The following is a 26,068-nucleotide window of genomic DNA, read 5'->3' on the forward strand; positions in this document are numbered from 1 at the left end:
AAATCTTGAATAAATGTCATGGATATGAATTACCATTTTCCAAATAAATTCGACTCGAACCATTCTTCCTTTGATGTTGCTCTTACTCTTTTCTTCTCTTGTAACGAACTGTTTCCTCTTTCTCTTCTGAATTCGTTTCTCTCTTTGATGTCCAACAGAAATCTGCCATTATGTTGATATCCCATCGTCCTTAGTATTGATTCTCCATTTCACTTATATCTTGATGAAATCTTTCTTCTTGTTCTTCACTTCTTTCTCTTCTGGATTCGTTTCTCTCTTTGATGTCCAACAGAAATCTGTCATTATGTTGATATCCCATCGTCCTTGGTATTAATTCTCCATTTCACTTATATCTTGATGAAATCTTTCTTCTTGTTCTTCACTGTAGTCTCCAAATATAATAACAATATAACTTTAATTGTTGTTGGTTTAGTTACATTTCATAGATATGGACAAGCTTGTATGAGCTTGCTTCAGTTGTTTGTGGGCACTGGACCTACGTTTTTCGTTACAAACTTCATTTCGGTCTTTACTCATGACACAACACACAGGTAAAATACATCTCGTTCAAATCAAACTGATTAGTTATTAACGTTAAATAGGTTCGTTTTCGTTTAACTAGTTTAGTAAGTTTGCTGGTAACTGATAGATATATTAATATTAAAATAAATATGTTCTTATTTATTTCAGTGACTTTGTAACTGTAATAGTTTATAAAATATTTACCATTCATAAAGTTTAATATTAAATAATTTAAACTAACCCAAACCTAAATTATTATATACTACAATTACAGATAATAAACCATTAAGAAATTTAAAAAATGAATCTTACCTGAACTTACAGCTAATTTGGTATTAGATAATAGTTTTTTCAGTGTACTCAAAACATCAATTGTTTAATTTGGTAGTAATTGTGTTTTTGGTAGCAGAAAAATGTTGTATGCAACCCATGCATAACCGTATTTTGTAACCTCTTCTGACAAATTTTTCAAAAGAAAAGAAATTAGTAGCAGTTATTTCTTAATTGCAGGCAGTTTACTTAATAATTAAATCACTTCCACATCTATTGCTGCATTATGTAGATCAAGGCTAAGAAACTTAGCCACATAACTACCTTGTAAATGAAATATTTTTTTCTTAATTAAGAGTAAAAGGTGGAATACCATTACCGCTGTAATAGTCACGTATGTTGAAAAATTTAAAAGGATTATAAAAAATTAATTGTACGACAAATTGGGTTCAATCGCTTGGGTTGATTACATGTCAATGTAAATGTAGCATACTGAAAAGACGAGTTAATTTATTACAATAAATACATATAAAAACTACTAATCACTGTCTTCAGTTTGACAATAAAAAGATTGGATGTAGATCAGAAATTAAATGTAGATTTAGATTTAGCAGCTGTAGATTTAATATATTTAAATACTTTTCTGCATCAGCGTTGCATTTCGACATTTTAAATAATAAATTTAAAGTTCGTGATAGTAATAAACAACTCTTATTTCGTAAGTCTGAAACACTATTTCGGTAGATTTTATGAGAACGTTCCCCAGTAACTTAAGTAGGTCTCATCTCCAGAATTTCAAAAAGTCCCTACTATATTTACATCTGGAACATGTAATTTCCATTTACCAGGAATTTCGACATCTCTAAAACTATAATCGGTTGAAAACACACTTAATATTCTGAGTCCAGAATTAAATGTAGGTACAAGTAAATGAAAGGATTACCTACGTAGTACAAAGAGTATATGGAAATTGCTAGCACAAGATATAGTTGTTGCTGCAAATATTGTTAAATAAATACATATAAAATTACTGTACAACCACAAATACACAAATTGTTCTACCAAAAAATAAATGTAAATTAAATTATAAACAATATATTTTACGCTACAGTAACGGCATTGTTGTTTATTTCTTAAAGCGTATAAGCAACCGACAAAGTAATGTTATTACGAGAAATTTTGACAACCGGTATTTGCATGGAAAGATATCATTTTGTGAATAAAATTATTTAGAATATGATCTCAATATTTTAGTTTCATATTTCAAATTAAATTTAATTGTAATGGGTGAAGGGTGAATTATAATTAAACTATGTAACAAATTTAACGCAAATATTAACTTCATAATATTGAAAACCTTAAACGATTGCAAATTAATTTCAGATAGTTAAATAATATTGTAAAACTCAAGAGTGCTTTGTTTAAAAAGCAAATCGTTAAGTTACTCAAAAAATAACTTTTACGGAAAATAAGGTACTTAATAAGTAAAATACTATAAAATACGTTTAGTTAACAATCTATCAAGCTGAAGCTTGCACAATCTTACCATCCACATGTACACAACCCATACATACAGGGTAGGAAAGTACCGATGGTCCATCTGAAGTTACGTGAGAGCGATAAAGTAAGCCATGGATCTTATTTGTGGAAGGGCGAAACGGGCGGTGACTATGAGGCGCCTTCATTATAGCCATCCTTCTTTATCGCATGGATTTCTATGGCTTCCTTTATCGCTCTCACGTAACTTCAGATAGACCAACGGTACTTTCCTACCCTGTAGTAATAACAGCATTGTCTATTTAGATAAGTTTGCAGTGACGTCACATTTAATAATTAAGTACAGCCGATAGAATAACCCTAGATTTATGTTCTGTATCGCATTAACTCCTGTCAAACGAGGAAATTTTATTGTTTTAAATTTACTACACTTTACAACGTTGACAATGCACTGAATTAAAATCATTAAAATTAATCGATAGATAATTGATAGACGTTTGTCGTTTTCGTTACTTTTGATGTCAGCTTCCTGGGATTTTTCTGTATTGGAATCGATTGAAGGTGTATAAAAAGTTCTTTTTAGAACTAATAACTTTTATCGAGCGTGCTCAAGAAATGGTGAGGTTCTTTGTAGACTATTTTGAACAGTAACGTAAAATGGAGAACCACTTCTTCCAGTTGCTGCTGGAAAAGACGTAAGTTGTAATTGTTACATCAAATATGAACTGTATTTTAAATATTGTTAACAGCATTTAAAATTTATGTCAAACATGTTAGGTTATGTCTGATAAAATTGCGAATATTGCAGAAATCTAAATGAAAATTATTTAAATGGACTACATAATGTGTGGTTCTAAATTACATTCCTAATAAACTGGATTCGCTATCAAAAATTAATTTTCTTGAATATCCTGAAAAAAATGACAACCTGGCAACACCATTTCGCCATGAGACGTCATTGCAAACTTATGATAAACGGACTACACTACAAGCAATTAATTTGGAAGAGGAAATTGACAGCTGAAAATATAAAAGTCAACACTTTTTTGGTTTTCATAGTAGACATGAAGTCTAAAAAAAATTAATTAAAAAAAATGCAATACATAGGTAAATAACTAACATTAAAGTTGAGGAGAGTAAGAGGTACTTGAATTTTGTAGTGTATTATGATTCCTCATATTGAATTAAGCATAATTTTATTGTATTTTCTGTGGATTTTATTAACATTGACGGCTTGACATATTTGTTTAATATACGTAAAAAAAGATTCACTCAATTTTAGTTATCATCGATCAAAGCAAAACAGTCATTTTTGACAATGGCTCGGGAAATAATGATCGTACAGAAAATCCAAGTAGAGTTTTGAAAACTGCAAATTATTTTCTACACGTCGTAATTATTGGTTTTTGATAAAAAAAAATCAAAGTGAAAATGTTAATTGGTGAAAAAATTTCATAGTTCATATATTTGAATAACTTGGCAAATAATGGATAAACTAAAGATATTGACTGTAACTTTTCAACCTCAAAGTGTCTTAAATAAACCCTGATAGTTGCAAAGCCCTGCAATTTTTTTTCCTAATGTCAGGAATGTTTAAATTTGTCGTTTTTGCTAAAAATCAGTGTCACGAATAATTTTTCATTTTTTATTAATTTTTTTAAATTGAATATATTTTTTTGACAATAATTCATATTTTCTTCATCAAGAAACGTAAATTGTCCGAAAAAAATGGAAAAAAAAAAATTCCCAAAAAAAATTTTTTTTTTCAAACATTTTTTGTTTATATATTTTTTAACATATCCACAAAGCTTCACAATCGTTAAAAAAATGTTGGTTGATTACTTTACATTATAAAATTCAATCCGTGTAGACACATAAGCGTATTCTCGAGGCAATATTTTTTCCTGCGTGGTGCCCTTTCCACAAAAGATCCGACAAAAATTTCCCTTTGTCCCTTCACTGACCGTTCCCGATTATGCCTTTTATGTTCGCCACCTATTTTTATTCGAATTACGTGCAAAGCTAATGATGTTTTTCTTCATTCCACTTGACCCTGTTGCCATAAAAAAGACAATGTCGCCGATCGAGCTGAGTCCTCGCCCCGATGCGAACAGGTGTGCCCGTTATAAAATGGAAAATTATACCCGCCATTAAAGCGACTAGACAGATCCAATATTTTATCCAGGACCCGGTTAACCAGACCTAGTTAATGTTATTGAATGAGAGCTCGTTTCAGGATGCGAGATGTGTTCTGTTAAGCAGAACAGTTATGGTTTGGTTTAGAGATACAAGGCGCAAAGTGTCAAAGAGATTATTCATTATCAATTAGCAGAGAAAAGTAAACGATATATGTAGTTCCCTTTATGTGAACAAAAATAATTATAATGATATTAGAAATCACTACATATTATAAAACAAAGTTCTCCGCCGCGTCTGTCTGTCTGTCTGTTCGCGATAAACTCAAAAACTACTGCATCGATTTTCATGCTGTTTTCACCAATGGATAGAGTGGTTCTCCAGGAAGGTTTTAGTATATAATTTGTTAAGTTTTTGTATACATTAACGATATTTGTTGGAGGTGTCGGAAAAAAATAAGCCGTCTGGGAGCTTTCAAGGAAAACGCTGCCTAAACCCTTTGAGATATAACAAAATAATGTATGGTGGAATTGTATATCTTATATAGGTCTACAGAAAAGTCCGCGATGGCATATGTCTATCTCTTAAGGATAACATACTATATCTATTTTAATACTTTAAAAAATGGGCAATTATAAATAATCATTTTATCATTTTAAATACGTTAGTTGGCTTGAGCATTTCATGAAGATTATTTTTTCCCTTTACACCATGCAAATTAAATGAATACCTTAGGAGATATAGCAAAATCAAAATAATGCGCAACGAAATTAATTTCGTCTCGCCGCGGTTCGACGAGGGGGCGCCCCGTGAACCCCCGCGCCTCGCGTCCGAGCCGGGGGGGTCCGAAAGTTTATGTAGTGTATCAATGTATGGTGGAATTGTGTATCTTATATATGCCTACAGAGAAGTCCGCGATGGCATATGTCTATATGTTAAAGATAACATACTACCTATTTCTATTTTAATACTTTAAAACATTGGCAATTATAAAGCGGTAATGTAAAAGCTATTTACACAAATACGGTATTAATCCTTATCATTTTAAATAAGTTAGAGGCTTTAAGCATTTCATGCACATTATTTTACTCTTTTACACCATATAATTTAAATGAATATCTTAGGAGTAATCGCAAAAAAATTACGGGCGCGAGAATAAAATTCAAGCGCCTCGCTTCGCTTGATGCGATCGCTGACCCTCCCCCCGCACCGTCTTACCTACTGTTTAGCTAATGAGCCGAACGATAACGCGCGCGTGATCCTTTAATAAACTGACTAGGAGCGAATGGAGGTGACGACTGACGACTGTGTTTTCTTTCCGGGTGTTGTTGGAAAGTTATAATTGCGTTCGATATTTTAAGGTCACATTTTTGTTTTGTATTTGCTGTCCTTAGGTAGTCGGAACATACATAGATACTTGCAAACATACTTTTATTTCATTGAGTTTTAATAATTTGTTCGTTTTTTTCTTATTGTGCATCATTTAAAACTTCATAGTCGCATTTTTGTTTCGTGTTTGTTTTCTTTAGGTAGTTAGATACCTAACTACTTACTTATTAACTAAAATTGATAGTCCTGAACATAGGTACTTTAATTTAATTCGTTTTGTTTTCACATTGTTGGTAGTTACCTATATTGTTTTAAATTTAAAGGTTTTGCATTTTTAGTTTTGAGTTCGTTTGTTGTCTTTAGGTATATAGATATATCGTGAATTATTTTAAAATTAATATTAGGGTCGCATTAGATGAAAGATGATTGATTTTTTGTTTGTTACGATTTAACTCAAAAACTACTCAACCAATTTTACCGAAAGCTACATCTCCTCGGAGTAACATAGGCTATTTTATATTTGCCCGTGCGAAACCGGGGCGGGTTGCTAGTTTTTAATAAAAAACAATTTTGTTTTACTGTTTCGATATTACGAGATAGACGTCTTGTTTATTGATCGATATTAAATAATATACACGATTATTAGGTGGATATACGGGACGTATATAATAGTTATTTGTTTAACTAGGCAGTAAAGCACAAGATTTAATGCCGCGGCTGATATTAAATAGACGAGGCGCAGCCGAGTCTATTAAAGCAGCCAAGGCATTAAATCTACTTTACTGTCATGTTAAACCTTTATTTTTTTCGCGGATCAATTTTAATATTATCATTAAAAAAACAAAGCTATTTATTTTATGTTATTAAAATTGTATGATACTTCTTTCATGAATAATAACAATTTCATCAGGTCGTCTGTGGATGCTATGAGACGAGCGTTATTAAGTAAATAACTTTGGTACACAGTAATCGCCATAATGTTCCTATTTAAATCCACAAAAATAACTTTTTATTATTTGAGATGGAAGAATTCACATTAATTCAGGAATTATTGAATCAGCAAAGCACATAGAGAGTAATTTATTACCAGGAAAAGATATATCAGCAAACATATAAAAATTTATAGATTACCGAGCTGCATGAAAATAACATTGTCTTTTTCAGAAAATATACTATTGGTATATTTTTCTGAATTAAGCAAAAGTATGAAATTGTCGATGTGATGAATTACTTCAAATAAAAGTTGGAGATAGTGAAGATATTGAAGATATGGGAAATAGATTGTTGATCGCTCTTCCAGCTACAAAATCAATGAAAAAAAAGATTCTTTAAGCGAATATTTAGACATATAGTAGAGATAGTACCGCAAAACCTACACAAATAGACAGTAAGGGATTTTTTTTAGATATTCAAATGGTAATGCATTGTCCAATTAAATGAGCCTTTAAATCACAATTTGGTCAACTTGCCTGAATTTTTAATATAAGTTAATTTGAGGTATATAATAACAATAAGTGACAGTAATTTGTTTTTCAACCCCCGGCTAGGGATGAAAAAAGATAAAATGAAGGAGTTTTTCCAGATAACTCAAAAAGGGTAAGAGCTAGACTAAGTTTCTTAAAAAAGTTGTAGAGCATAAAATTCTATATAATGATATATGGACATTTTCTTGTACTATTAAGATGAACAGAGTTAGGTTGGCTAGAAGTTAAGGGATGAATTCAGAAATTTAAAAGATCATAACAAGCAGAAAAATGGATTAATTTTATATTTTTTTTTTCAATCTACTTTAAAAAATGTAAGCTTTCTTTTCAGAAAAATAGATATATTTTTTAATTTTTAATAAAATAGTTATAACAATTTCAATTTTTTTAATCGTTAATTTTTATCATTTAACACAAACATTTTTTTTCCATGCTATTCGATTGATTATTTAAAATAATGAAAAGTTGCTTTGGAAATTTTGTTTTACGATAAAAATAAAGATAAAAAAATCACGTTCGTTTTGTGAAATTGTTATAACTTTTTTTATTAAAAATTAAAAAATATGTCTATTTTTCTGAAAAGGTAGTTTACATTTTTTAGAGTAGACTGTAAAAAAAAATTTAAAATCCATTAATTTTTCTGCTTATGATTTTTTAAATTTCTGAAATCATCCCTTAACTTCTAGTCTCCCTAACGCTGTTAATTTTAATAGTACAAGGAAAAGTCAATAGACCATTTTTATGTTTAATTTTTTGCTCTACAATTTTTATAAGAAACTTTTTTTCCATCTCTTACCCCTTTTGAGTTATATTGAAAAAGCCTTTATTTTATCTTTTTTCACCCCTGGCCGGGGGTTGAAAAAAATCATTTGTTATTATTATATATCAAAAGTTCAGGCAAGTTGACCAAAATTGCGATTTAAAATCCCATTTAATTGGACTATTACAAATTAATAGGAATTCATATATTTGAGAAAATGCTACCTAAACAAGTTGCTGAGTTTCTCAAAATTAAGGATGCTCACCGATATACCGGACATTGTGTCCGTAGAACTTCAGCTACGCACTATTAATTAAAATTGCCTTCTTTAAAGAACAAATTTTAATTTAGCGGCAGTAAAAATCTTTCTAATGCCTAGGCAGTAAATGAGACACTTCAGTACCTGAACCTGACAGCTCTCACTAAAACTACGTCTTTAATATCGATCGGCGAAAAAATACTTTAAGCGTTATACAGCATACGCAGCATACAGTAAAAAAATATAATTTTCAGAAAAATTCTTCGTACTTATTGAATAAAGTTTATTCAAATACACTAAATCGCAGGGTATAGTCCATACGATATATGTTGAGATAGAATTCCAAGAAGACCCCTGCGTCACTTTCTTGGAATTAACCGCATTCGACACCCGAGGTAGAAAGACTGGCGAAAAACCATGCCGCTGCCACGGTAATTGACACCCGAGGTAGACAGACATTCGCGGAAAATGTCAAGGCACGCCGGGGTAAATTGTTACAGTAGTTCTGGTAACAGAACTTTATTGGCTCTCTTTTCTTGGAATTCTATCAACAAATATCGTACGGGTTTTATACGGATAGCTTTTCTCCATTCTCCAAACAAATAGATAACCAAAATGTAATTGTGAACTGTTGTGCCAATTTTTATGTATTAAATTGTTCTATATACACAAGTTTATTAACATGGAGACTGATCTAACCGCTAGTTGCAACATTTTACCGATAAATTCAGATTGATATTCGCTACGAATCCATCCTTGCTACGTAATTCCAAAACAAGGATAATACTGTTTTAATATTTTATATTTCAATCTGTGCAGTTTCTTTCCTACCTAATCTGAAATGATACTGCTATTCTCTCAGAAAACAACAGCTTGCGATATAAATAATGTTTATATATAATATAAATTTATAAAGTTGGTCTAAAAATATGAGATTGAATGCATTCATGGAGAAACGGTCCTGTATGAATTAAGAGGCCGTTTAAATACACAAATTTTCGTATAGCATTTTAGAAAATCTAAACAAATTAGAAGCAATATCTCTTCACTGTACCAGTTCTCTTCAGGGTAGAAAACAACTGACAATAGGTACACTCAAAATAAAAAAAAAAACATATTTTTACCTCGTATGTTTATCTTACTTTTCCTGAAAAAATACATACAGATATTCAAATAAAATTTAAACTAACCGCGCTTTGGCGAGCCTTCTCGTACGATGTTCACTTGTTACGACTTATTTCAACAAGTCACAAGTCGCGATTCTCGAATCGTTGCAGTCTAAGCCGCTACATCAATGTGTTTTCATTTCGATTTTTTAAGTTTTCGCAATTTGCAAGTTTTTTTGTTAATAACAAATTACTGACCATCGATACAGAAAAATGTCATTAAGGTTTTTTGTTCGCAACAACGTAATATAGATTAGAAAAGGTTTCATCCTGGCCCCCCTCTGTGGTCGGTCCAATAGTTTTTCTGTGCGTCTTTTTAGGGGTGTACCGCTCGCCTATAAAGGAAGATGCTCTAGTTTAGTGTTAGGCTTCATCATTTCTTGAACGGATCTACTTATTCTATCATTGTCTTACTAAAAGTACGATTTCTTGTCTATAAAAAGCCAGCCTTAACAGGTACAGGGACGGTCAAATTAATGTAAAATTGCGAAATTTGACGTAGAATCACTTGCCGAAGAGGAATTTGGCATACCTTTTTGCCATTTGAAATTTTCCAGGGAGGAATGAAAATTTTATTTTTCGTATTTTTTAATTCAGTGCATTTTTCTGATTACGATGATGTGTTATATGATATAGATTATTTTTTGTTTCCATCAAAATACTAAATTATCTTTTTCCAAAGAGTGTTTTGAAAATAAAACATCCAAACTTACTTTAAACGAAATTTTCATTAACAATGTGTAAGTCCAGATAATTAAAAAATACAATCTTTACATGAAACGAACCCAGATTTCTTCAAATTAATTTATCTGTAAGTCTGAAGCATGTCTCGCTCTTCATCAAATTCTGCAACTTTGCCCTAATTTTTGCAACCTTGTATCTCTTAAGATTTCTTGTATCTCTTAAGATAGCCGAGATGTCCATGTCCTCTAATGCGGTCACCTATATAGGGTGTTTCTTAATAACGTGCTAATATTTAAGGAGGTTATTCTTGGATCTATTTTAAGAAAAAGAACTTCATATGAACATATGTCCTAAAAGTCTTAACTTTTGAACTACAGGGTGCTAAAGTTTTATGAAAAAACAGTTATTTATAATAACTTTGGGGTATTACCCTAGATATTTTTTCATATTTGGTACACGGCTTCTATTCATCTAGATGCATTTTCTGATGTACAAACAATTTTATTATTTTAGCTAGTGGCGTCTGTACAGGTTTGGTATTGAATATTTTTGAAGACAAATATGTTACGCCACTGCTTTCTCGTAAAGTAAAAATCATTTTTGAAATCCTCATTCCTTTCTGAACAAATGTAGTGTCTTAAATTTTTTTCGTTTGACATACGGTTTTCGCATAAAAAAACCTATACAGACGCCACTGGCAAAAATAATAAAATTGTTTGTACATTAGAAAATGCATCTCGATGAATAGATGGCGTGTACCAAATTTGAAAAATTATTTAGGGTAATACCAACGTTATCATAAAAAAATGTTTTTTCATAAAACTTTTGCACCCTGTAGTTCAAAAGTTAAGACTTTTAGGACATATGTTCATATGAAGTTTTTTTCTTAAAATGGACCCAAGAATAACCTTAAATATTAGCACGTTATTAAGAAACACCCTGTATGCAATATTTTACGTTCGTATTCGTTAATTTATGAACACGTAAGAACGTTTAAATGAGATAACAGTAATTTTTTATTAGGATAATAATTACCCAAATATTTTATTTTTATTAAAACATATGTTAGATTTGATTATAATAAATGCCATATTAAAAAGATAAACTGATAAACTTGCTGAAATTCTAAAATGTTCCGTTGTTATGGGTATAATCACTTCTGAAATATTGTCTACTACATCGTCTGTGTCTACGTAATGCAAATTAAAAGCGAATTTGGGATCAGTTTGAAGAGTTGTATAGACATTAATGTTTATTATAACGATATTAAAAGTTATAAAAATGCCGTAAGAGCCATAAAATCAGCAACAAATATTCATTTAGCCACTAGCGATAATATTTGTCTCCATTAAGTCGACCAAACATTCATTCTTTTCAAGGGTTTTTATACCGCAGATCGTTTTGAATAATGGATGAAAACCACGGGCTTTGCCTGATGTGGCATTAAAAATGTCAATAATGATGGACTGAATGGTTGAATTGTTTCGTTTAGAGTTGTTTATTGATTTTATTCGCGTTTAAACACCGTTAGATTGAGGCATTTTTTATAAATCGAACTCTAACAAATTTTCGTTTTTTTTTTAAATATGTACATAGGGTGTTTCGTTTGGAACGTACATCTCTTTTTTTTTGGCTCCATTGACGAAATATTGTTCTAAACATTGGAAAAAAAATTCTAACCAAATGACCCCGCAGGTTCCTTATGGAAAATGGCTTCCAGCCGATAGTTCTGAAAATTTGGATTTGAATAGTTCTCAAAGCTTAGATAAAAAGTTGTCATAGGCACTAAGCTGAGAAAATATATTTTTCGAAATATAGTCGCCGAAAGGTAGGAGTTATAGTACCGCGAGGTATAAATTGAAAAAGACTCATTGTAAGATCAAATGAAGAGAAGCCGTGCAATCTGTCCAAAACACATATTTCTTATATTGTCGGGGTTACTGAATCCGAATCAGCCATCCATTCGGGTATGCAGATGCTATACAGGGTATACAGTATACAGAAGGTGCTTAGGAAAAATGATGATGAATTTCAATTGGATGAACATATAGATGAACCAGGACTTCTAAGAGCACGAATTTTCTCAAGATTCCGAAATGCTGCAAGACATCAAATATTCATTAGTTTTCAGCTTAGTGCCTATGATAACTTTTTATCTACGCTTCGAGAACTATTCAAATCTAGTTTCAAAACTATCGACTGAAAGCCATTTTCCATAAAGAACCTGCGGGGTCCTTTCAGCACTTAATTTTAATTTTTAGAACTCGCTATTCGATTTAAAAATGTTCCTATTTATTTAACACGTAAACTTCTGTTTTCAAATACTCTAGTTACAAATTTATTTATATTTATTTTTTAACAGCTCTTTTATTTTTTTTTGCAGCCTCCCCCCGCGCAGAGACAGCACAGCCAGACGCCGGAGAAGGAGATGAAAGATGACAGGCTGTCGACCAACAACAACATCAAGATTTCCCCCATCCCTACTCCCTCCCTGCAGACGCCCCCCGCGTCCCCCCAACAGCCCAACCAGTCGAAGAGGCTCCTGCAGGAGATCCTCTCCCGGCCGGGTCCCTATCCCATGATAGCGGTGCCCCAGAAGGGGTACTGGGTGGACGGTACTGACCACGAGGAGCAATTCGATCACAGGGGGATGCCCGTCGTCCCGCACCCCAGCTGGAGGGCGAAGATCGAAACCGACGACACGGCGAAGTGCTACAGGAGGTTTTTCGTTGGAAGGGTGAGTTGGAAATATAATAAAGTCACGTGTTGTTGCTATATTTCTTATGGGAGAGTGAGATTTAATGCGGACTAGAAAGTACACGGAAAAATTTGTTGTATTTCCTATGACAGCCCCATATTTGAACATATTTAGCAAAGATGCGTTTTCAGAATATTTTGGTAGTGTTTAAGAATCATCGCGCTTTCATCTATCGTTGAAATATCTGAGAGATTCTACGTATGTTTAACAATCGACTATATCAGCATTCCTCAAAAACAATTAAAAAAATTGGGACTTGGTAAAGGATCTGGACTAGATAGGTTATCAGAAATCTTGTAAACAATCTATTTTACATTCCCTGTGTAATATTTAATAATAAGTCACTTTCTAAAGGCGTTTTTCCATGTATTTGTAAAGAAGCGAAGCTACCCCAATTCATAAAGGTGGAAGAATCATCCAATTTCTTTATCCTTCTTCTTCTTCTTCATCTAGTGGCTGGTCCTAGATCACTCGCTCTTTCCTTCGAAGGATACTCCATGAGCTCCTTAGAATGGCTATGTCCTGGCCTTGAAGTCCAGTATTTCCTGTGTTCTGTCACAGTCCATTTGCCCAGAGCCCGCCTGACCACACTGGGAGATGTGCCATAGAAGGGCTCCGGGCCAATGAACTCTGTCTCGGATTTCTTCCTAGCAAGTTCATCCGCTTTCTCATTTCCATGCATGCTTTTGTGTCCTGGCACCTAACACAGTCTGACTGTATTGTTGGTGGCCAGTTCAGTCAGCATTTGTAAACAATCCCACACCAGTTTTGAACTTACCTTGTGTGCAATTTCTTTATTAGAAACGATTATAACTGATATACTCTATTTTATCTTGAAAAATGTCATAATAGAAGAACAACAATCACTAAGAAAGTACTAATCTGAATACTGAAACACTAATCACTGAATAATAAACAAGTTTTCACACCCTGGAATAGCGGCGACAGATTTTTCTATAGCAATACATCTTAACCACGACATTGCAGGGATAGGTATGTTTCAGTCATCCAGTTGAATAGACGATTAAGTCTAATTTGGTCCAATTTTCAGCTCCCGAGACGGCGGGAGCAGAATTTTTTATTGCTAAACGTTCTACATTGTACTACTGGCTATGTCATATCAAAGTGTGGTTATGGCGTCTATTTTTAATCACGACGTTAAAGGGTGTGTTTTAATCCATATTTTTCCAAGGTCGATCTGTTGTAACTAATATTGTGCCATATTTTCAATTAATATCATAAAGTATAGATGAAAGATGTGAAGTAGAAGCCGTATACATTGATTTTTCTATAATTTTTGGTTCAGCATCATGCTTTACTTACTAAACCGTAAAATATCGATGTGCAAGGCAACATCCTGAGATGGATTAAATCAAATGTACCAAGAAGTCACAACGTGCAAGTAAATTAGTAAGTTATGCTTCGAATTATGTCAAAATTACATCAGATATACCACATGACTCTCATTTGGGCCCTTTACTATTTTCATTGTTTTCAATGATATTAACAAACCTATTTGCCACCTAAAAAAATAATACACTCTGTTCTTTAGTCATAGAATTCTTAATCTGTCACTGTCATTACATTATGTCAACCGCTAAGGTTTTCTTAATAATTGTTGACGTCTAAATATTTGTTCTTACGAGCACAGTATGTGAAATTACAATACTTGCATTACTTACTTTGCTTCCATTACTTACTTTTTAGTTTAGTTGTACAGTATGAAAAATTGCTTACATTGTAAGTTATGTAAAATTACTTACATTACTCATCATTAACTGACGTTACTTACATTACTTACGTTTTTAGTTTCGTTTTAGTCTTAATTTAGACTTTGTCGTTCTTAGCCAATACCTTCTAATCTACCTCTATCTTTTGTTTTGTAATTATTCAGCAGACCGAAATTGAAATGTTTGTTAGCATTATGGTGTACTGCCATGCATATAAATAAACTGTAATTGATTTATATCAGTATCGTTTAAGCAATGATATATTTAATTTGATATGAAAACGACCATTAAAATACGATTGTATGGAAATTTGCTACAAATATTTATATGATTTATATGATTCACAAAATTAATATTAAATCAAAGGGTCCTGTATGTATATAAAACCAACATTTTGGGAAGATTTATTGTTGAATTGTTAGGCATGTGAAAAATTGAACTACAAACTATGGGGTAAATGAAGAAGTATTATTTATTATTTTGTATCATATTATTTTTCATCCCATATTCAAAACAACTTGGTTCTGAATTGCTCCGAGTAGAATAGATATCAGATAATTATTGAAGTTTGATATATGAAATATGGAATATGTTTCAATTTTTTAAAGGAAAAATGAGTATAATTTTCTTCATTTCATCATTAACAGTAATGAATTTAGTTGGACAAAGTCTAAACCTGTTCATTATGTTTACTAGAAACCATCATTACAAGATAAACACTATTAGCGTCATAGAAAAATGTTGTCACGTGTCCATTTACATTTATTTCAGCTTTACTGTGTTAAACTACAAGCTTCAGTAGGTAGTGCAAAATAAGTTCTGGAACACATTTCATAAACCAACCGTTAAATTTAACGGTGTCTCTGTGAAATATTAGTTTATATTTATTAGTTATTATAATAACTGTTGAATAAAATACAAATATTATTCAAAAAGAATCCTGTTTTGATAAATTATTAGCGATAACAATGACATCATTGATACCATACCAATTAGGAATTACAAGTACAGTGTAATTTTTTTTAAACCTGACAGGCCAACTTTTTTATTTGAAGTGATAGGCTAGTATTTCCAAATGCAAAGTTGCAGGAAATAACTTGATTAAGAAAAATTTACAAATAAATATTTCCGGTGTTGCCAGATTTCTTCAATAGCTACTAAAACAATATTTTATTAAATGGCAACACCGTATTTTTTAACATAATTTGACAGATCTTCAAATTCTAAATAAAAAATGTTATGTCACATTTTTTTATTGAAGTAGCCATTTTAGAACAATAAACAAAAGTAACGAAAATAATCTATAGTTGGCAGGAACTAAAGAAGCTAACATAGCAATAGTAGGCCTTGGAAATTAAACAAAAATTGTATTGTCTTGCACCAAATTCAGCGCACGCATTATGTGGATTTAAGCCGCCAACATGAAAAAAAAATTAATTCAACTTTCTCTTTTGGATTAAATAACTGATTCATAGCTACTGAATTAAAATATTATTTTTCTACACATTCAAATACAACAGTTGTCAAATTCCACAATGACAGCACAATAATGATGGCTCTTCTAATAAAGAAATGTGACTTAACATTTTTTATTTAGAATTTGAAGATTTGTCAAATTATGTTAAAAAATATGGTGTTGCCATTTAAAAGAATATTGTTTTAGTAGCTACCGAAGAAATCTGGCAACACCGGAAAGTATTATTTGTAAATTTTTCTTAGTCAAGTTATTTCGTACAACTTTGCATTTGGAAGGACTAGTTTTATCACTTCAAATAAAAAAGTTGGCCTATGTCAGGTTTTAAAAAAATTACACTGTATTTGTAATTTCTAGTTGGTATCAATGACATCATTGTTTTGGGTTATAATTTATCGAACTATTTTAAGTATGATACTTGAACATTTTTATTTAGTTTAAACTCAAGTTTAAATTTTTGTTATTGAAAACTATTTAAATTTTGTTGAAACATTAAAAAATGTATGAAGACATTAGACATTAGAGATAAGTCGAAACCTCTTCATACAATTTCCTTTCAGATTCCATTGAATAAACCCTTTACAATATGATTATTTAAGAAATAACTGATTTTTTTACATATTTTCAATATACTACTGTTAGATGTTAGCGGCAAGTGGCAGGCATTGTTCGGTTGGCATACCTCTCTGCAGTTTTATTTCTACGAACAACAAAGTACAAAGTACGGTACTTCATCATTTATTCATGAGCATTTGTTATGCGAAGTGAAGTGAAAGTGCTGAAATTTATTTTGCAATTTTAATACTTACTCATACAAAAATATTTAGGAATTTCTCTATAGCGTTTTATCTAGTGGAAGTGGCATATAATAAATATAATACCGAATGTTTGTTTTACGTGCAAGAAAATACAGAGGGTTCGAAAAGTATAAGCCAAAAATTTTGTTTGTTTATGTCACTCTTGAAATCTCAATGAATTTATTACTTGAGATTTCCGGAAACTATGAGTATAATGCACTTGCATCGTTAATTTTACAAGTCTCTTTTGCTTGTAATTTACAAAATTATGATTTCCAGAAACCGTTCGTCTGAAAGGCCCGATAAGTTATAAGTTAATTGCTGATAGAATTGTAACTGACGCACTGAGCCTCGCTTCAATAAAATTAAACTTTCTTACGGGTGAAATTTCCAGTGATTCAGACTGGAAGTGTGAAACCTCCAGAGATGCTCCGGTCCGTCCGAGAAACTCGAACAACGGGAAAAGTTTAAATGAGAGTATCATTTGTTTTCTTAATTTGGAGCTGTGAAAATGAAGATAATAACGAAGTTTAAATTGAGATTTCCTCCTTAGATACAATTATTATCTCCAGAATTTGTCTAAATTAGGGACAATTTGTGTTATTTAGTGGTCGTTTAATTTAGAGACTCAAAAGAAAAGTGAAAAATACGAGGGAAATATTTTTAACTCGCGTATTTTGAGGCAAATATGTATGTACAATATGTATCTTATTTTATGAAAAATATAAATAGTTTTTGGTTTTCTGTTGATGTAAGAAGTTTTGTGTGTCCAATTTTGAAACACTGAAACATAATTTTAATATTTCTTCGGGAAAAAGGGGTTTTATTTACAGGATACTTTGATTTAATGTTACTATTATGAACATTAACGTGAAAATCTTCCGCTTCATTGCACTTAAAACACTATTATCTACATTTAACTCCGCATAAAACTCAATCGTCACTCAATACTCCTCGTTAAACCAAGATTGGTTAAGGTCCCTTCGGTGCAAAAGGCTTACTTACTTTAATGATAAAACAGCTAGTAATAAATAATTATCCAAAACAAAACCTAAAAATGATATTCTTAAGTATAATTAATACAAAAAACATAGCTGATATATTGCTGCTATTAATTAATGCAATCTAAAGCTTCGCATCGATCAATTTATTCGATACGATCTAGCGGCACCCTAATGCCAGTCCTGTCGTCTGGCGTGCCGATAAACAATTCAGGTTTTTTCATTGTCGTTCGTGCGCGTGTGATTGAGTTTGACACTTTGCTTGATCGAGCGTATGGCACGTTTTTTTCATGGCAGTCACTAGTATTGTGTATTGTGAGTATAGAGCGACTTGACCACAGATTTAGCCTATTTCTGCTTCTACACCGCGTATTACCTCTTACTGGCATGATATAGCATACTACTGTTTATTTATTTGATTGTCGCCACAGAGTTTCGATGTTATCGGGTAGCCTTCCTTCTCTTATACAATAATAAACATTAACATAAAAAATTATATACACTCATGGACAAATTGTCGAATATTTAAATTTTCGCATTTTTTAAAGTTAATAGTAAATGTTACCGAAAGAAACGCGTTATAGAAGAAATAATAGTTTATTTTACACATTTTAAGTAGAGAATATTAAGTCTTTATCAATAGAAAGTAGTAAAAAAAATTATGCTAAGTAATATGAAAATTAAGGATAATTATTTTTAACTTAAATGTTACTTAAATAAGCAAATACTCTCTTTTGATTTGAATAATAGAGCATAGTTAATAACGAGTATTACCACCTCGAGCTCTAATTACTGCTTGCATCCTTCTCAACATGCTACTAATTAGAGTTTGAATAAAAACTTGAGGAATTGCGTTCCATTCATATTGTGCTGCAAGTCGATGTTCTTCTAGAGTATTTCGAACAGGATTTCTTTGTCGTATGCAGTGTTTTAGTTGATCCCACAAGTGTTCAATAGGATTTAAGTCTGGGCTATACGGCGGCCAATCTAATTTTTGAATCTGCACTGTATCAAGGTAATTAGTCACTATGCCAGCTGGTCGAGCGTTATCGTGCATAAATACGAACCTGTCGTATCCAATGTGACCCATATATGGCAAAATGTGGTTTTGGAGAATGTTTTCGATATACCAGTCACTGGTCATTCGTCCAATGACTTCCACGAGTTCGGTGCGTCCCTCCCAACTTATGCCTCCCCAAAGCATTATGCCGCCACCTCCAAAACTAACAGTCTGTATGAGATTGCAGCTGTTATATCGTTTTCCAACTCTTCTATAGACGTGATTTCGTCCATCTGGCTTCCATAATTGTATTCTAGTCTCATCAGTGAACAGAACATTTTTCCAATTCTCGATATCCCACTGAATATGCGTTCTGGCAAATTCTAATCGCTGAGTTTTGTGATTTTGGAGAAGTCGTGGAACTTTGGCAGGCCGACTTGGCTTTAAACCTACTTGTTTCAATCTTCGTCTAACAGTTTTCGAACTAAACATTTAATAACTCATTTTTGAGGTGTGTGGATGTCAATGTGCGATTTCGGGCAGAAGTAAGGATCAAAAACCGGTCATCGATTGCTGTTGTACACCTTTTGCGCCCTTGACCAGGCCTTCGCACAAAATCTCTAGTCTCTTGATACCTTTTTAAAATATTCGTTAAAGTAGATTGACCTCTCCTGAGACGTCTTGCAATATCTTTTTGTCTATGCCCTTCTTCATGTAGAGTTACAATTTGCGCCGCCTCAGCTTCACTGCAGTGTCTAACTTGTGGCATATTTTATTTTTAAATAGAGGAAACAACAAATTAAAATCAGTAACACTTACTAAGCTTCACTACAAATAACTTAATTCACTATGTTTCTTGAATTATGTGAGGAATTTTTAAGTGACAATACGCGTGATAGAAAATAACTCCATTAAAATGAATTAAATGACAAAACAATTTAAAACAATTGAGTGTATTCACCTATTAGATGGATAATATCAACACATATATAATTTTACACTGTTAATTTAAAATCGTATTCGAGTAATAGTGATAACAAAAAATATTCGATAATTTTGTCCATGAGTGTAGAAACATCAAAAATGACCTTACTAAAATGGAGGAAGTAGTATTCCACTTTCCATATTAGCCTATCATTCATTCCAAGACTCATTTTTTCAATCAAATCAAGTTATTGACTGTATTATAAATATTTTATGTTTTTCGAGATGTCCAGAAGTCCCTCGATTGCCGATGGTACCAAGCACTGAGAACAGAGCGCTATTAATAGAATAAATCTCGCATCTTCCCACATGCCCGCGTAGTGTTATCTGGGCGGAATCTTTGCCAAGCCCTTCAGAGACAACGCCGAAGTTCACCATCAGCGGCCGCCAGAAACAGTGTATTTCTACCTCCGGACGATGACGCCGTGTATTACCACACAAATAAATTACCATCCAGGAAATGCATCATGCACCTAGCCCATTGTGGCCCACACCGAGCAAATCGCTCGGTAATTGCCGCGCTATCATGGCTGATTGGGGTTACCGGGTGGACAACGAAACGACGGTGGTGACGTTTCACAGTTATCGGTCCTCATCAGCACACGTTGGCGATGAGATTTGTCTGAAACAAAATGAGAAATGGTTAAAATATTACTCATATTTTTTGTAATGCATACTAATGCGAAAAATAATATTTGAAAACGTCACGGTGACGATTTTTGAAATGTGCGATTTTCTGAGACAACGATGCAACGTAACATTTTGCGTGAAACTGGAGAAAACTTTCACGGAAACGTTCCAACTTTTGAAATAAGCGTATGGAGATGATGCTCTGGGTCGTACGCAATGTTATAAATGGTTTCCACGATTTGAAAGTGGTCATCAGTCAACTGAAGATGATCCTCGATCAGGAAGACCATCGACTTCAACTGATTACTTCTACGTTCAGAAAGTCAAAGACCTGGTGCGTGCAAATCGTCGATTGACTATCAGAGAAATTGCAGAAGAGGTTAGCATCTCAATTGGATCATGCCATGAAATTTTGGCTGAAGAATTGAACATGTATCGAGTTGCAGCAAAATATTCAAAGATGACCGAACAACAGAAAGAAAATCGTGTGGACGTTTATCGGCAATTCTTTGAACAATTCAATGACGATGAAACATTCATCAAAGGATCATAACGGGAGACGAAAGCTTGGTCTACGGCTATGGCATTGAGACAAAAGCTCAATAATCACAATGAATTGGCAAACGATCTCCACGCCCCAAAAAAAGCATGTCAGTCTCGATTCAATGTCAAACTGTTTGATGATGATGAGAACTGATGCTCACAGTTTTCCCACATTAGTGGAATTGTGGATTTTGAACTCTTACCTCAAGGTGAAACAGTGAACCGCGTGTACTATCAAAGCTTTTTACAACAGTTTCATGAGAAAATCTGCAAAAAGAGACCATAGTCATGGCGACGTAACTCATATCAACCATGACAATGAGCCCACACACAGCTTTGTCAATTCGTCAGATTTGTACTTAAAATTGAGATTACATTCTTCCCTCAGCCTCCTTACTCTGCAGATCTAGCTCATTACGTTTTTTTCTTATTTCTGAAATTAAAATCAATGCTAAAAAGACGCCGTTTTCAGACTATTGATGACATCAGAGCAAATTCGTCGCAGACTTTAAAGCGAAATGCTTCACCGCTGGGGAACGTGTGTGAAGGGGAGGGAAGTACTTTGGAGGAGACAAGGATAATAAGAAAGTTTTAAAAAGTAAAGTTCGGTTATTTTTTGAACAGACCTCGTATTTAGGGTAAGTACCAGGTTGATAAACAAATCGTTTTAATTCATCTGGCACAGCATTTCAAATGTAGGGTCCGAATTTGTTGCAAAATAACATGAGGATGCGCAAATCCGGTGGACAGTTCAAAGCGGCCGATTCTCCAAACTTTCATCGGATGTGGAAATCCTCTTATCTGTCGGATTGTCTCTCACGTTACGTTACATGCTCTATTGTTCAACCTCCACATACGTGGAAAATGATGTAATGGTACGGGATGCGTCACGTTGTATATGTTGTCTACTTTTAATCCATAAAATTACATACTAGGTTGGATGGTTTTGGTGAATCATCTGTCTGCACTCTAGTATAACGTAAATATTCAAACAGTTACTTTGTCTATTTAAAGAGAATTAGACTAAATATGGTTTGCCTTTTTTCAATATTATAAAAAAAAAAGTAGAGGTCGTTAGATCAATTTTTTTTCCTTCGAAAGTTTTACTGCTGTTCAAAATAATTAATTACATCCCATATGAAGAGGTTTGAAATTATCATGAGTTGTTATCGCAATAGTTAAGAATTTTGACCTAAAAATCATTTTTTGATAAATTTATTTTTTGAGTTATTTATCTGCAGTATGAAACAGAAAGAACAAGGTTTTATTCTAAATAATTTTCTTGACACGTGACTTGTCATTTGCAAATTTGTTAGTTTCAAAATACACTTATGAGTGGATAGATTTTAAAAATATTTCAGTAAATGTTTATAGATAGTTGAAAAATTATTGATTTATACGCGTAGGATGTGGCGTGTATAATCTATAAAAATTAAACTACAGCTTCCTGATGATATTTGTAATAGAAAAGTCGTATACGAAAAAGTTCTATCTTCGCGTTTTTTTTTTGTAAATTAAAGTTCATTTATGCAACGAAAATGAAGGCCGACCCTGTGTTATTTATTAAAAAGTTTGGAAATGCAACCTTATATTTTAAGTCGGTATAGTCTAATACTAGTAATACTAAAAGAAGGTTACGTTACATTGTCAAAAAAATTGTGCAGTCAACTGAATTTGTATTTCATTATTCACTTAATTATTAAATATTAAGCATCGTCCATCGACCCATCAGTGTTAAGAAGTCAAAGATTCCAGACAAAAGTTTTTATTTTGTAATTCCACGATAGTGACAGTGTAATTTTTACAAAGAAGTGAAAAATAAGAATAGCGTGCCGATTACATTAAAAACCAGATTCTTATTTCTTACTTTGCTTAATTTTTTAGTTTGTGCACGAACTAGTTTTACAATGAACCGAGAAAACAATGCATTGACTATTTCCGAACGTGTTGATACGGTGTTAGTGTATGGTGCAGCCGGAGAAAATGCGCTCGCGGCGACTAGGTTGTACCGGGAACGATGACAAGAACGTCACCCCTCATGTGCAAAAGTGCTACAGTGCGTTCATCGGCTGCTAGATACGGGAAGTGTTATTTCTCGAGGAGAAGGACATGGTCAGCAAGTGAACCTTAATATTGAAGATGCAGTGTTGGAAAATCTTGACGAAGAGCCCACAGTTAGTACTCGACGACTCGCACAACAAGTAGGAACCTCATATCGTACCGTACATCGCATCTTAAGGCGCCGCCAGCTGTTGCACCCCTATCATCTGCAACCAGTTCAACAGATTTTACCCTCGGATTGTGATCAGTGAATGCGTTTTTGCAGATGGTTTTTACGGCTATGTACCAATCAAGTAGACTTTCTTGCTTATGTTTTTGTAACAGATGAGGCGACATTTACCCGTGATGAAGTGACTTTCTATAATATGCACATATGGGCCGACGAAAATCCTCACGCGATTAGGGAAACTCATTTCCAACATCGGTTCTCGGTAAATGTTTGGGCTCGCATAATAGGCGATGTACTTGTGGGTCCCTATTTCTTTGAAGGACGACTAAATAGACCAACATATGCTGACTTTTTGGAGAACCGGTTGCCTGAATTATTGGACGATGTGGCATTACAAGTTTGGGCACGCATGTTTTATCTTCAAGATGAAGCTCCTCCACACAGTACTCGAGAAGTAACGACACTTGAATGAAATGTTACCTCAGCAATGAATTGAATGCTTTGGTCCTGTGCCGTGGCCACCTCGGTCATCTCGGTCATCCGATATAACTCCAATGGACTTTTATCTTTGGAGTTACTTAAAGTCATTGGTTTACAATACTCCAATTGCTGCGATGGAAGAATTGCGAAACCGTATACTTGAAGCTGCTGACAGAATTAGGGGAATACCAGGAATTTGGGAAAATATTCGCCAAAATTGGGTGCGACGATGCCTTGCCTGTATCCTCGCTAATGAGGATAAATTTCAACATTTTCTCTAGAAATGGTAAGTTTTATTTCATTTTGTTTCATATTTTAATGGAGTTTGTTTAGTATGTGGTTTTGTTTGCGAACTCTTGCAATAACAACAATGCATTTAAGATAGTAATTACTATTAATTATTATAATAAGAAAATATCAGTTGTTTTTTTAAATACTATTTTTCTTAGTTTGTACTTTTGCATTGAAAAATTCCCCAAAAATTGAGAAGTATCTTTCTATCTTTCAACAACGATTTGTTTACACAGCTGGTCTACAGCACGTAACTCTTCGTACAGCACACGGACAGGACCGTTCCAGAGAAAATATTTTGATCCATAATTGAAACTTTAATTTACGAAAAAAAAAACGCAAAAATAGAACTTTTTCGTATAAGACATTTCTATTACAAATACCGTTAGGAGGTTGTAGTTTAATTTTTATAGATTATACACGCCACACCCTGTATATGTACATACTTAAAATTCACTCTCTGTGCTGGTTTAAAGTACATAGTTGAATATCTAAAATTTTTCTGTTTTCGTGAATACATTTTTTTTATTGACTATTTAGTATTTTTTCATTATGTAGTACTAAGTCTAAGAGAAAAATGCAATTTTATTAAAAATTTTAATAATAACCGTTATTTTAAGATGGAATTGCCTCATCAGTGTATTTTGGAACCTTACATCCTCTAGTAAGAAGTACTTTGATGATATCACCTGTGGCTACATGATTATTTTAATGAACTTTACTTAGAGAAATAAGAAAACAAAAAGACAGATATTAGATAAATAATCTCGTGATAATATATTAACACTAAATTATTCTGGTTAATATTAATGTTTATTTTGGTCTCTTTTGATTTGCATTTCATTAATAAACCTCATATTACTTAACTAGATCTGGATAATTTTATCCCATAATTTATCTCTTAATTATTAACTAGAACTAATAAACAGACGGATGTTGTTACATAATTTGCAAAATTCTACAATGTTTTCTACCTTTCAAATATCTTTGATCTAACATTTTCCTGTTTTATGAAAAAAAAAAATAGCAAAATATGTCAATAAATACGTATTAAAGTTGCTTTAATGTTTTTACTGCCTTCGAGTAGAAGAGCTTTTCCAAGTTTTATGCCCGAATTTTCTCTATAATGGAATACTTTTCTAACCCCTTTTTAAATTATTTATCACGCCCAAAGTAGCACTCGAAATTTCAAATATGCAAAATAAGTTAAGTTCTAGGTGGGTGATTTTTCCAGAAAAAGTTATTCTTGATAAAAAGCTTTGCCTTTATTGGGAAGCCATGGGCAGTAATTAAATATGTATAATAAAACATGCAGGGCGTCCAAAAAATTTCAAAAATTGTGAAATTTTTTGGACGCCCTGTATATTTTAGGACATATTTGATTTCTGCTGATAAAAATGAGTTCTGTTGTTACCTAATTATAGTTCCAACATAGTCCTGCTTATCAAAATGTATTGACATAGAAGTCTGGTGATTGACGTTTTGTGATATATTTTCATTATTAATGTGCATTTTTCATGAAACACGATTTCCATAACGACGCGATAAAATCGTTCGGTAATTTAAATGATAATCGATACTTCGAGCTGTTTTCCATAACAATTATATAAAATAGTTAGACCTATGATGCATGACCAACTTTATCGTGTGGTCATGTAAATATTGCACATTTAAATATTTTCTCCTATTTACATGACTAAATGTTGTTTAATTACGGATTTTATGCATACTAATTGTCAATATTATGCTTGACTGAAAACGGCAATTATCAAGTCGGATTTGAAAACTTGCGATGTAAATATAGGAGAGTGAAAGTCTGTGAATAGTCATTCTTACGTCAAATATATTAGGATGTAGTTAAATTAATTAGAGTTAATTAAGTTGTCAGTTAAATAAATTTAGTTTAGTCTATTTGTACGTAATTGTTGTACTTAAGAAATAAATTTTATTTTGTCGAAGTTGTAGTGCCGACAACTGAGATTTCACCACAGCGTCAGGGCCTTCGAAATTGTGGACCTGACCATTATACAGGGTGTTAATTAA

The 26,068-nt window shown here is 32.7% G+C and overlaps 1 protein-coding gene across 2 annotated transcripts in view; it reads left to right on the plus strand.

Moving 5' to 3' along the window:
- LOC108906102 (rap1 GTPase-activating protein 1) overlaps window positions 1-26,068 on the plus strand; it is a 502,314-nt gene that overhangs the window by 427,136 nt on the left and 49,110 nt on the right. For both annotated transcript variants that reach the window (XM_018709260.2, XM_018709261.1), the window contains one exon: window positions 12,491-12,844. In XM_018709260.2, the coding sequence (XP_018564776.1) occupies window positions 12,491-12,844 (354 nt within the window). The remainder of the gene's footprint in view (window positions 1-12,490; window positions 12,845-26,068) is intronic.

Source organism: Anoplophora glabripennis, unplaced genomic scaffold, assembly GCF_000390285.2.
Source record: "Anoplophora glabripennis isolate ALB-LARVAE unplaced genomic scaffold, Agla_2.0 scaffold214, whole genome shotgun sequence".
NCBI classification, from domain to species: Eukaryota; Metazoa; Arthropoda; class Insecta; order Coleoptera; family Cerambycidae; genus Anoplophora; species Anoplophora glabripennis.